Source organism: Anser brachyrhynchus, assembly GCF_964034855.1.
Source record: "Anser brachyrhynchus genome assembly, chromosome: 6".
NCBI lineage: Eukaryota > Metazoa > Chordata > Aves > Anseriformes > Anatidae > Anser > Anser brachyrhynchus.
The window spans coordinates 30,779,122-30,792,824 of record NC_137700.1 but is presented as its reverse complement, the minus strand read 5'-3'; the positions used below and the strand labels follow the sequence as shown (position 1 = coordinate 30,792,824).

Genomic DNA, 13,703 nt, shown 5'->3' with positions numbered 1-13,703 from the left:
GACGGAGAAGGCAGCAGTCTCTGCAAGCCCAGAAAGGGAAGCTGGAGTGACAAACGATGAGAGCACAGGCTTAGCAGAAATTGCAGCTATGGGGCAGAGCACAAGAAATTAAAATTGTTTAATTTGCAAAGAGGAGGGTTAGGGGGAATACAGCAAACACTCGGCAGTATGTAAAATGAGGTCAGGAAGAGAACAGTGAGTAATATTTCTCTGACTCCCCAGGGATGGGGCAAGAAACGCTCAGCTTAATTTAAGACAAAAGATATACACGGAAAAGAGGAAATTCTTTTAACCCTGTGGGTCGGGAAGCAATGAAACAGATTAGCTTGGGCCAGTGTGGAGCTGTTTTCACTTAAAGATAGCTCCAGGTTTCAAGAGGAGCTTACTCACAAACTTTGGTCAAGAGCGGTGTAGGTGGGCTTCGATCTGCTTGAACAGAAGTTTGGGAGAGGAGTGGGCATAACAACACGAGATGACCCTGACATTTCTGTACATCTCTGCCCAGCATTTTTATGTTTTTATTTTTTGCTCCAAGATAGCAAGCAGCTCTGAGCTGACCAGCTCAAAAGGTAAGAATAGTTCAAATGAGAGTTAAATTGAGTTATCCTCAGCACAGGGAGCTGGAGCTCATTTCTCTTTTGGGAAGAGCAGACAGTGACACGGGGAGGTGTCTGCCTGTAGAAGGAGAAACTTCAGACACTTCCTGCAGTCTGGCTGAGCTGCTCTATTTGCGAGGCTACACCCCAGGAGTCCTCCCAGCTCCTGGTGCAGCAGGCAGCCCGGGCACGGCTGCCAGCATGGAAGCTACCAGAACTCTTCAGAGAGGCTTGTACAAGCCTCAGAAAGTAAACCCAGAGTTTAACATTTATCCTGCAAGGAAATAAAGGCAGAGCGTGTCCTCTCTTGCTTCTGTACAGAGCACGCTGAAGAGCTTTTAAATTTCTTTTCTCCCCATTAGCAGCTTGGATCACATTTATCCCATTGACTTCAAAGAAATTGGAAATGCACGAAATGCATCACCTGGAGAACAAGGAGCAAAGGAAAGGATGAATGAATCAGGGGCATTAACTATGGGAGTAAAACATAAATCAGTTCTAGTTTTGTGTCATTATAGCTCGACTGGTGTAACACTGTACAGATACTCCTGTTTTGTAGCAAGCCCCACCAATTAAACCGGTTTCCAATCAACGAGCAGCTCTTAAGAGATTTGTACAATGGGAGGAGGTTTACGCTGACTACTATATCTAATTAAAAGTCAAATTAGTGTAATTTCCCCTGCAGAAATCAATCCCTAATCAGACTATTTTGAGACTCCGCTGAAACCTAACTGCAGACAGAGCGTTTTGGAAAGATGCTGAATCTCTTTCCACATATTCCTTCACATCCACATCATTCATTCTATCAAAGCAGCGTGGACCTCAAATGACATCCTCAGGGTTTCAAAGAAACTGAAAAAAAAGTGTTAGAAAACTTCCTAACTTCCTTCCTTTAGGTCCTCTCAAAGGCAGCACTACGGGCCAGAAAGCCCAATTGATAAAAAACACTCCGCACACCACCTTCCACCACAATGTGGCTGCAGTATTGCAGGCCTTTGAAAGCTTCTTTGAAAAGGGAATGGGAGAAGAAAGCGAGATTTTTTTCTTTGGGATTAGCAGGAAAGAGCAGCACAGAGGCAGAGCCAGAGAAGTGAAGCAGTGCATTAGCAAAGCACGTCAAAGGGGTGAGAACAAGATTGCTAAGCATAAAGGAGCCAAGAGAACGGCTTGGGGAAGTTTCTGCTCACCCATTTAATGGGAGCAAAGAGAGATGAAAAGAAGGCTGAAAAGGAAAATGGCTCCTGCATGTCATTCCCCACCGAGAAGGATTTGCTTTAATGCAATCCCACAGATAGAGAGAGGGATTAGAAAACCAGGCAGAAGCTGGAAAGAATTGTTCGCAAAGGGATCCTGTTCAGGAAGACATGACGGGACCAGGATGAGTCTGGAAACCATAGAGGAAACCTCTAGGCTCCCCATCAGCCCTGCTCCTTTGGCAGAGCTCCTGAAACAAGTTCACTCTGCCCCCTCCATGAAATCCTGCAACTCTCAGCAGTTAAATACAATGCTCTGGGTAAGGGGATATTACCCCACATCAGACCAGCAGCAGAAGCTGAAGACCCAGATGCCTAGCAAAAAGGAAGCCTGTTACCTACTTTGAAGAGAACATGGGGAGGACAGGGCAGACGGGGCCTTTTTGACGAGCTGTTAGAACAATTGATGAAGCCATCAGTTTCTGTGCACCTAGAGGAAAACCAGCGTGGAGGACAGGAGGCTAGCTGGGTCTGCCGAAGACAAATCGTAACAGATCAGGTTGATTTCCCGCTGTGTTGAGGGCACAGCTGAATGGGATGCAGGGGATTTTCTGTAGCTGTGAGTAAAAAAACATTTAATAGGGTCCCAATTCTCAGGGCACCTACAGAAGTGTGGATTAGACAGTTTCACAACTGGGTCAGTCAGCACGTTTAGACGGTAATTATTTGGGCTTTCCTACGCTCTCGAGGAGAAGGTCCCAGGGGTACCTGGACCGGTGATTTTCAGAAGGCAGGACTGGATTATGACGCTAAACTGATCCTTAAATCATACAAAATTTGGAGGAATCGCAGGTATTGGAAAAAAAAGAGGCTAGAAATAAAGTAATTTTAGATTAATTGTTTGTAGCTGTGATGATCTTAAGACCAAGAATGTCATTTTAATCAGTTGGCACGATCAGCCTGAGTTTCTGCCAGGCCAAACGGAAAGTGGGGCATGCAGGAAGCAAATCAGTTGTGCGGCCACGAGGCTGGGGAAGGAAAAAGCTGGCCAAGGAGGGCAGGAGCCCATGGGACAGAACAGCTGACAACAGAAACACGAATGTGCCTTATTTCCAGACTACAATAGTGGAAGAAGCCTGTGTCACAGTGAGGCTATCGTCAAATTTCTTTGCGTGTATTCCAGATACATTATCAAATAGCAGGGCAGGAGACAAGAACAGGCACAAAGGAGCAAAGAAAGACAAGAAGTGGTCAGAAATGATTTTTGCCCATATCCTACCCAATGGTAGCACTGCAATGACCTAAAAAACATTAAAAGGTTAAAAAGTATGCTGTGGAAGGAATCAAAAGCAATTCAGGCATGCCTGCTCCAGAGCAGAGTAGACAGAAGGAGGCGTAACCTTCCCAAACTCATGCAGGCTCGTGATGGAGTGGGCAGGCATCAGTTACTCATCAATCAGCAAGGACAGAGCTGGAAGAGAGAATCGGTTCTCAAACTGGTAAAAAAAAAGCTGCCAGTCAGAGGTCTCTCCTTTTGTTGAACACCGAGGTTGATTCAACAGCAAGGAAAAAGCAGGCTCTCCTCCGAGATACCATCCACTACAAAAACCCTGTCTCCCTGGTGATGCAGCCGTTGGACAAGAAATTGCCATGACCCAAGAGCTATAATGCAGCTCTCTGGAGCAGGGTGAGCAAACTGGTTTGCAGAAGAATACAACTACCAACCCACACTATATGGTCATAGTTTTGTCTTTGCTGCATTATTTTTTTGAGTTTCTTCCTACCATTAGTCCTCTCCTCTGGCAGAAGGGGACATTTCTAGAGAATGCCTTCGCTTTCTTTGCCTGGGAACCCTATTTTCTGAGTGATGGAGGAAAGCAATGTGCAGGCAGGTGTCTGACCAGCATCTCAGCCCCATAGTTTGTGGGCTAACAACAGTGAAAAGACCAATTTGCTCTGTGTGATAAACCCAAGGTGGGAGCAATCAGCTTTTCCACCATGCACACTTACCACCACAAAGCACAGCAGAAGGAAGGGACAGAGACTATTTACTGGCCTGAGCAGTCTGGCGGTTCCTCCCCAGCCATACACTGCAGGGCAGGAAGCTCCAGGGAGGTTTCAGACCAGACGAGACATGCGGCATCTGTTCAGGTTCTATTCCTGCCCCATCTTTGGAGGCAGTCCAGTGGAGTAACTACGCTGCTCAGCTATACTCCGAATGCCACTGCCGAGGCCATACACAAAAGCTTTGGAACAGGGCTGTTGATTCTGCAGAGTCAAGGCAGCTTACCAGCTCTTTGAAGAAGGCAGCCTCCTTATGCTGCTCCGAGTAGCGCTCGTACTGATCCAGCCCATCCTGCAGTTTCAGGGTCAGCGTGTCATAGTTGGAGCGTACCACTTCCAAAACCTGCCAAAGACAGAAGAGGAGTCAGCATCCACAGACGCCTTAGCATTGGAGGAACAAGGCTGTGACAGAGCACAGCTCTGGCACCTGTTTTTGTAACATGCGCGGCTTTAACAGCCAATGTTTGGTACATCAATAACAACATGGAGGTGGGCATGAAAACATTCCTAATGCCAGTAAGGAACAGTCCTGAAATTTACAGAATTTCTCCATTCATAACAGTGGATGAGCCCATAACTACGACAACAGCAGTTTCCCAAACACAATTACGTCAGCAGGAGAGGTTGACATGACCTCATTAAATCAAGCAGCTAACTACCGTGCATACACCCAAACGTAACACAGTAGGCACTATATAAACATAGGTTTGCCTGACCCCTAGGTCACAACAACGCTAATTTTGCCAGCACACCACCCTCCTGGCTTAACTAATTACAATTCACAACCTGCTTAAATGTCAGCTTCTACAGCTGCTCAGGTCAGCCTCCACACAGAGCACTGCACTTCTCTCCTAAAGGGAACAAACTTCTGATAGACACTAAGGTAAGACCAAGCCTGTTACAGGCTCTGGCGTTAGAAATAAGTAGAGACACAAATCCAGGTCTCCCTGCCCAGGAGATGCTTTCTTATTGCCTGGCTTTGCTGCAACCAAAGCACTCCAGTTCACATTAACGCCTTACTCTGCTCCCAGCACTGGGCTCTACCTGTAAATTCACAGTTACGTGTCTCTGTCCTATTGAACTATTCATTTTCCTAACTAGGGAGCACCAAGAGGGACTCCCACACTGCTTTATAGCTTCAGAGCACTGCATGGACAAATTCATTCCTCAAAGCATTTGTAAGATGGTAAGTGACAATAATCTCCCTACCAGGAACCATATAGCTCGGTACTCCTGGGCAAAACATATGCTTGAAACAATTCTCTTAAACACATGAACCTCTTTCCTAGGCTCTTACCACTTGATCTCAGAGCTAAACAGAAGCACAGGAAGAATAACAACGTCGGAAGTTCGCATTGCAGTAGCTTACACTCACGAAAAGCCTCAGCCAGGAGCACAACACAGGGCATAAGGTGCAAAAGAAGAGTCCCTGTCCCAAAGCATCCATGACTCAGGAGAGATCCTAAGAAAAGCATTGCAGAGGATGCAAGACAGCAAACAGTGACCACGGCAATAAGGAACTCTATCTTCTCCTCTTGTCCTCCCAACGATATAAACACTACCCTCAATTGTCTTTTTAGGCAGCTGGCAGCTCCTGCCCTTTACAGGACTGAAAGGTGTCCTTCCATCTCTTACTCTAGGAATCCTAGGCTTGCTTAGAATCCCTTCAAATGCTTTTCCATGTTTTATTTCCCCAAAACTTTGCATGTAGCAGTTGTACACAAATGGACACTCATGCAAACACCTTCAAGCAGGCTAGTGTCAGGGTCCCACTAAGGCAGAAAACCAAGGGCATCACCCAAACGAGGAGTGGGCATAAAAAAGGGGCCCAGAAGTGGTTCCCTGGCGAGATGGTCCCATGGCAGCCTCTTTGTGCAGATCAACCGTCCCCCGGCATTGCAGAGGCAAGCTAGGGATAGGAATCAGTATTTTGCAAGGTTATTTGAGAACAGCCTGTCAGTGTCCTGCTGCTGCAAGAGCACGCAGCCTCCTCTCCGGGAGGACTCATTTCCTAATTCTGTTTGTCAGCTCCACTGGCAGAGAGGAATAACTCCCTGCAGTAACAGCCATCTCCAAATTCAGCCTGGCCCTCTTATTCCTGCCTGCAGAACTTGTGAGAAGCAGCGCAGAGCCAAGAGCAACGATGGAAGAAAGAAGGCTGGGTACAGGAATAATTTACTCTGGGGTGCAACTATCCACTGGAGATGGAGACTGATAGCACAACACACCTTCTGGCAGCTTGCGTGGGTCAGAGGGCTGTCCTCCTGTCAATCCAAGGGAGCCAAATGGACCAAAATTAGTAAAATGCAGGGGAGAAACCCTGTTTAAAGGCGAGGAGTACAACAGGCTTCTCCAGCAGTAATTCAGGGCTTTTACCCTAGCTATCCCCAGCTCTGCATGTGTCCCCAACCAACACACACCCTGTGCTCCCCGTGCCCCTACGTGCAGCATCACACAGCATGCCCAGACAACGGATGTACGTGCTTCTCCACAAAGCAACTGCTTTCCTCTTTGCTAGCTCTCTGTAGTTCTCTTCAGACACTCAGCAGGGACCTCCTCAAACCCTGGTGAGCAGTAGTAAACCCTGAGGGCAGTGGTGAGCTCTGTAGGCAGCACCCTGTAAACCAGCCCTCCTGTGCCACCTCCGAGAGGCAGCTAACAGCCCCGTTTGATGCTCTAGGAGAAGGACGGGGAAAGGAGCCCCAAAGTCCCTGCTGTGCTACCCACTCCTTATCGTGATCTCTGTAAACCTGAGATCAGCTTATCCCTTTAGCTGTGTATATTCATAGGCTTCCACTCCTTATCTCTTTTAATTATGAAATAAAACTTAAAAAGAAAGGGTGAGTTAAAAATAAACAGCTTTTCTTCACTGCCTAATAATTTCCCTTTCTAGCTGCTGCTGAAAAAAAATGCTACGTGGGATCTGAGATAAACCCACTCACAGATCATTTCACTTCATATTCCATAATGGATAGGAACTGTTACTGAGATTAGGACCTGCCATCCTTGAGACAATTTCATCTGCTCTTTAAGATGCAGCTGCGAGACAGAGGGGAGGTTAAAGAGCAGCAGAAGGTATTAAAAGCATCTAACATGAAGGTTTGAAAGGCATCAGCTTTCTATCCAGATGACAAATACGCACATCCTCTGTGTAACACAATATTCTCATCCTTTGCCCTTTTTACACCTTCTTTGACTTCTGCTCAGGAAAACTACTGCAAGGATGCTCTTGTACATTAAATGCACAAGAGCTTTATCTGTCAGATAAAAAAGACCTGGGAGAATTTAACTCTGAGACTGAAGCATTCCTTTTTCCAGATCCTGTCCAAGTTGCTTTCCCCAGAGGCCTCCATGGAAGACCAGACATCATTCCCAAGATAGTGAAGTACAAAGAATCCAAGAAGTGAGTGACTTTTAGCTGGCCTCTTCCAGGTGGATCTTAAATGGACATCCAGTTTTAAAATCTCACAAGCAGCTGAGAGACCACCTCAAGTGTCAGGGAAGTAGAAAGGAAAATGGACCGTAGATGACTTCTTAGGAAGTCGCTAAGGAGCTTCTTAACAAGTAACAGGGGAAGATAAGACATGACATCCCTCAGATAGCAAGGATGAAAATGCAGGGCAATTTTTTTTATTATTATTTTTAAATGCTTTACTGCATCTTTACAAAGGAAAAAAAATAAGCAGAGTCACAAGCTAAATCTTCTTTTAAGACTGATCCCTCTAAGATAGCCTACAAAAAAGCATTATGACAGAAGTGAGCAACTCGGATACGGTGCAATGCAAGATAAATGAAGGCTGCTGAATTCTTTTCCTGCAGCTACCTGTATCAGCCCCAGAGGCTACGTTCTCTCATTTACTCCAATGCAACAAACCAGAAGTCAGTGGAGCTGCACCACTGTAATTTAAAGATAATTTGCCATCAAATTAACCCAGTGCCCCACAACTCCCTCACTAACTGCTTTACAGAAGTGCCAGACAAAAGCTAGCGATTCAGGCCCCCACGTATGTGTATGTGCCCCCAAACCCTGCCTTGCAGGAGCTGCTCTGAACAGGCAGCGCCTTCTGCAGCACTCAGAGGATTTCAGCATCCTCCTGCATCTGTACCTGCCACGTCCCGTCACTCCTCTTCCCAGCGACTGTCACAGCCAACCTGTAACAAGAGGCACCCCCCCGGGTAACACAGCAGGAATCCTGGGGCTGGCTTCCATTGGAGGGGGTGATACAGGGCTCAGCTGTCTGCAGGATCCCGCCCATGCCATATGGCTGCACCCACAGGAACAGGATGATTTATTTCACAGAGTTGTTGGCTCCTTACTTTGCTGCATCCACCAGCATACTGCTTCCTTGCAATCTAGATGGACAGCCCCTGAAGAATCAGTGCATCTTAGCCATGAGCACTGGAACCCATTTGCCCCAGCCCTGAAATTTTCCATTTTCAAAACAGACAGTGCTTTGCTGTACCATTACCTACGCACAGACCGCTTCCTTACTGCACCAGGGCTGGTTCTCTGACTGATGCTCAACAAGAGCTGACCTGCTGCACCACCCCAGAAGAGACCAGACCTGGAATGGCCTTTTCTAGGGGAAAGCACAGGATGGTGCACAGCAGTACCTGACCAGGAGAACGCAGCCCCAGTTAGCAGCAAAGCCAGAGCTTCCACTGCTAGGGCAGTTCTCTCTAACGGGCAGCACACAGAATTGGGGCCCATCTCTCTAGCAGGCACAGCACACTTCACTAATCAGTAACTTTTTAACCTGCAGAATCTTTCCTCACCCACAGCTCTACTGACTTTACAATATCACATCAGAGAACGCCACCAATTTGTGGCGCCCAGCAACAAACCTGGCAGCGTGTTGGTTCTGGGAAGCGTGCACAAGTAATGAGAGAAAAACAGGAAAACCAGAAGCAAGAAGAAAGCAAGGTGTCTGCACAGTCTTGCTAATCAGAGCAGGAGAGGATAAGAATGCAATCAGTCAGCAGTGCCAGCACCTCGCTAGAGCCTCTCCAGCCTGCAGGATGGTCATTAGCTCCCATGGCACAAAAGCAGCTGGAAGAGAACCAACCGACTGATCTTGCGTTAAGCAAAAGGCCAAAAAAATCCCCAGGTTAAAACATTCTCCCCCCATATCCATGCTCAAAGCCTTGTGGCTTACAAGGATGGGGCTTGGGGGGGGCTCTCCAGGTCAGGCTAGCAAGTCCTCACAGGACGGAGAAGCCGGGTGTGTGTCCCAGCTGTCCCATGCTGGAGGATGGAGCAACCAGTCTATGGGATGGATACGTGCTGGCAATCCCAATGCTACTGCATGGACACAGTATGGGGACACACACACGTGCCTCCTGTCTTCTCTAGGATGTTCTGGGCACTCCACCACCTGAGGGAATTACGGCAATCCCACCTCCAAAACTCAGGCAAAGACCAAAAATACCATGAGCAAACCCAGCAGTTTGTCCCTTCAGCTCGCAGGAAGGAGGCTGTAAGAAAGAGACATTAGGGTTCTCCTTTTCCAGGAAAAAGGAATAGGAATGTGTATTTTATGCTAGAGTCCTCAAAGTGGATTGCTTACCCCAGGTTTAGTATAAATCTTCCCCCCCACACTAATCTGCACAAGCAGCTCATGGTCCCTGAGTGTTTTTCCTAGTGAATTCAACCGCATAGCAACATTTCTCACTGTAATGAAACGGCTGCTGCCACCTGGACTACAAAGAGGCTATTGCCTCTCCATAATAAAGTGCCAGATAATTGACATAAATTTTACAGTAGTATCTTCTAATTAATATGGAAAATCATTTTTTTTTTGTTCCAAATGGCATCACACTTCTCACAGAGCAACTGAAAAGTTGCTGATGCAGGCTGGAATCTCTGCTGGAATTAATCCCCAGAAGCGCCAAAGACAAAGCACATAACTAAATAATTAGAAGTTAAGTAAAAACACACACACACACAGCTGCCGCGTTTCCCACCAGACTCTGCCCAGACCCCTGCCACAATTATCTCCGTCTCCTCTTCCTCCTGCACCGTCTGCAGGAGCCAGGCTCAGAGAGGATGCACACAGGTGCGCTGGAAGCAGCTCCCAGTGCCCATCGTGGGACACGCAGCAGCACAGGGCTTTGGTCTGACCCAGCACTACCTTACCTTTGCAGCTGTCCTGGAGCTAAACGCAGTGCTGGTGCTTCAGCACCACCCTTCGCCCCCAAGCTGATCAAGCCATGGGTAATAATTCCACATTCACAAACGCTAGGAGGAAGAGGAGGAGGAGGATGCTATGACAGTAACAATTCAGATACCTCTGGTATGCCCTACACAGCACACATCCACAGACCCAGAGGATACAGAGTAGATCTGGTGAGCACAGGGGGAAGGACAAAGATCTGGGCATGAGATGCAAGTATATATAGGCATGCTACATGTGCAAGATACGCAACCTGCTGCCATTCCTGCTCCAGTGCCCCAGATCCCCTACATCAAGCACCTGCTGCCTGTACTACATGCAAGTGAAGGACCCACAGCCACCTCCTGCTGCTGGCTGAGAGCGTACAGCCAACACAGCCCCCACCGGCTCACACAACTGTCACTCTCAGGAGGAAGAAGCAGCCTGTCTAACCTGAGGGCAGGAAAAACTCCTGGAAGGAGGGCTTTTCCAACAGTTAAAAAAAAAATCAAAAAAATCCAACTAACCCAAAAGATTAAGTGATAGTAACTACGGGCAAACCTCCCCTCCGAGGTATGAACCAGAACTGCACTGATGCAGGACACATCAGCAATGCTGAGCAGTACGACACAAGAGGTCTGGTCACGTTATAGGACTGCCTATATATATATATATATATAAAATATCCTTATTATATCCGTTACATATATCCTCTTCTAAGGATCAGTAAGGCTCTCCCAGAAACGGCTGCCATTCTTTGAGCTCTGCTAGCAGAAATTACATCCTGTTTTTGGACAAGAGTTATTTACTCCAGAAATGTCTTCAAATCACAATCTATTAGAAGGCTAAAGGTGTTCAGCTCTATGGGGATATTTCTGAATGCTGTGTGATTTCCAGACTGGTTGGATCAGTGGGTTTTCTCCCGCTGTTAAACAGTGTCAGACAACAATCTATGGAGGATCTGACCTCACGGATACCAAAGCCAAAGCATTACCTAGCTCCACCAAGAGGAAGCTGTAAATGTGCAATGAAGTCCCCACGCCAAGCTCTTGTACATGAATGAACATCCACATACAATGCTGACATTTCCAAAGCTCACACAGGGAAAAAAGTTAGAGATCATGAACGTAATTACATTAAAAGTTATCCATTAATAAAATAGACACCCTTCAGAGCAGGCTTCTAGACCTAGATGGTGAGATCTGCCAGGAACTGGAAGAGGTCCACTAAGCTTGCCTGTTGTTAGAAATTTTGTGAGGAAGGCAGGCAGCAGACAGGACGATGGCAGGAGCATAAAACCCCGAGATAGATAGATTTGCTATTTTGGAGTTACAGCCCATTTTGGAGTTGTGAACCCTTATCTCCAGCTGGTGGCATTTATGAAAACATTTCTCACTGCTAGGTATGTAAGAGCACTTGCCGTTCTGCCAAGGCTCGAAATGCACTGCAGATAGCTACGGACCGGACCGTTAATTTTTTTATTTCCCCATTGTGCTTACAATTAACTTAAGTGCTGAAATGTGATGGGCTGTTCCAAGGGAAGCTTTTATCTAGCAGCTGCATTCTAGCACAGCAATAAATCAACTGCTGTCACCAGCACATCGGACAAGAAGAAGAGCATCCTTACACTCACTGTGCATGCTACCTGTTCAGCCAAACTGGCTAGCCAGCATGCTGCAAATGAATGCTCTGATTTGTGTACATTTGTTGGTGCAACCCTCCCTTTAGAGGAGGATCTTGTCTCCCTGAACACAGAGAGAAAACAGTCAGCAGCAGCTCTCCAGCACAGCAGGTAACTGACCAAATAAGATCAGTAACCCTGGTGCCCAAAACAAGATAAAAGTTTAAAACTGTTTCTAAGGATGGAAGTTGTGAGCTGCTGCTCCAGCTGAACTGAGAAGCTAGGACACACGAAGCTGTTACAGAAATCGAAGACAGCTACAAGAACCTAAAAAACAGCAGCTGATGATTTTAAGAAAAAGTCAGAAAAAAATATACATATTTCTAGGGACAGCAGGCAGAAAGCATCCTGGCAAATTTTGAAACCAAAATACACAACTTTGGGTTCAGATTGCTTCAGTTAAGTGCTAACAGCATACGTGGTGTACACCAGACAAAGAAGAAGATGAGGAAACTAGTTCTTAATAAAGAAATTAAGATTTCCCTGAAGACAACTGTCTCAGAAATAAGGCTTTCTAGAGAACTGATTAGGACAGGGTATTCCAAAAACACCCTTGCCATTCAAGAGACAAAAGCAAGTGGACTGCTCCAGTTTGAAGGAAACCAAAATCTACTTGTGCATCTACTTGTGCTCAAGGGTAAACAAGTGGGAGGCTTATTCTGGTTATGGTCTAATCAAACATCTACAATCGTGGGAGGTTTCTGGAACTATGTCACCTGCTCCAGGTTCACAAGAATCAGAAAAGGATGCAAGAGAGCTTGTGCTCCTCATGCAGCCACCACTGACTTCTACAGGATATACTGATTACAGACTGACTTAGAAAAAAAGTTCAACAGGAGCCTGACTTGAAGATCAAGATGGATGAAAGGAGAACACAGACACTCCAAAAAGTTATGGAGCTTGCCACACTTATTTTTTTCTGCTTCTTAGAGTAACAAGAGAGAGAAATCTCTATGAATGCTACTAGCATAGCCCAGGGTCTGACACTTGCTGAGAAAAAGTAGATGCTAACCTAGCTCGTGGCTTTTATCTTTTAAATGATCTGAATCTTGCACACTTTGTGCAACATGAATAAACTTAATGGAAGCAGCAAAGTTTAAAAGCAATACGGTAAAAAAAAAAAGCCATAAAACAAGCGGATGCTGTATATTTAAAGCAACTAGGTGACTAAGAACAACGTAAGGACATTCCAGAGAAAAACTCTGCTAGGACTAGGGCAGGAAGGTAGGTATTTGGAGGGGCAGAGCTCAGAAAGATCTGTTCCACAGCTCCTGCTTAAATTTAAGCAATTAGCGGCAACAGAAGGCTAGCTATTAACTGCACAATGAAAGTGATAAAAACGCAATGATTCAGTGGCCTGAGGAGATGCAGTGAGAATGTCAAGGAAGAAGAAAAATAGAACTCACCTGCTTAACTGACCATAAAAGGAAAATGAACTCAAGTCCATTAAGACAGGGAAAACCAGAACTTTTAAATGCAAGCTAGAAGTCTGGAGAGCCAAGAAATCAGGTGAGCAAGTAACTCTTTGATTATTTGTACTAATTTGCAGTTCTACAATATTTTTTTCCTGAAATAAGGGTGCTTGAATCAATATACAACGTTTAAAACATGGGTTATCAGGCTTATACAGTGACAACACAGTACTCCTGCTTTAGTTTTGTTCTTTCTCTAATAACTTCTAATCCTCTGTTTGCCTTTCTGACGACTGTTGAGCCTTGAGCCAACATTTTCAGACTTATCCCAGTGATTCCCAGAGTCCCTTCCTGTATGGCAATATCTAGCAGACTTTCCTACAGCTTAAAGGCTCTAAGAGCCTTATAAATTCAATCTGCAAAAATTCTTTCTAAAGATATTCCCCAAAAGAAACGGGAGAACTACAGTCAATTGGTTAGCTGCAAATAGCTGCTTTGCCTCTAGGGACAAAAGCTGTAGTAGCAGTGTGCTAGGGGAGCTAGCTAATAAGGAAAGGTGGGCAGTGCCTGGAAGTTTGTGCGCAACTCAACCCGTAGGAAAGTTT

The 13,703-nt window shown here is 46.0% G+C and overlaps 1 protein-coding gene across 2 annotated transcripts in view; it reads right to left on the bottom strand.

The window, feature by feature from the left end:
• The window catches only part of ARMH3 (armadillo like helical domain containing 3), a 120,850-nt gene that overhangs the window by 3,671 nt on the left and 103,476 nt on the right, over positions 1 to 13,703 (bottom strand). For both annotated transcript variants that reach the window (XM_080596808.1, XM_080596809.1), the window contains exon 25: positions 4,080 to 4,196. In XM_080596808.1, coding sequence (XP_080452934.1) covers positions 4,080 to 4,196 — 117 coding nt within the window. The remainder of the gene's footprint in view (positions 1 to 4,079; positions 4,197 to 13,703) is intronic.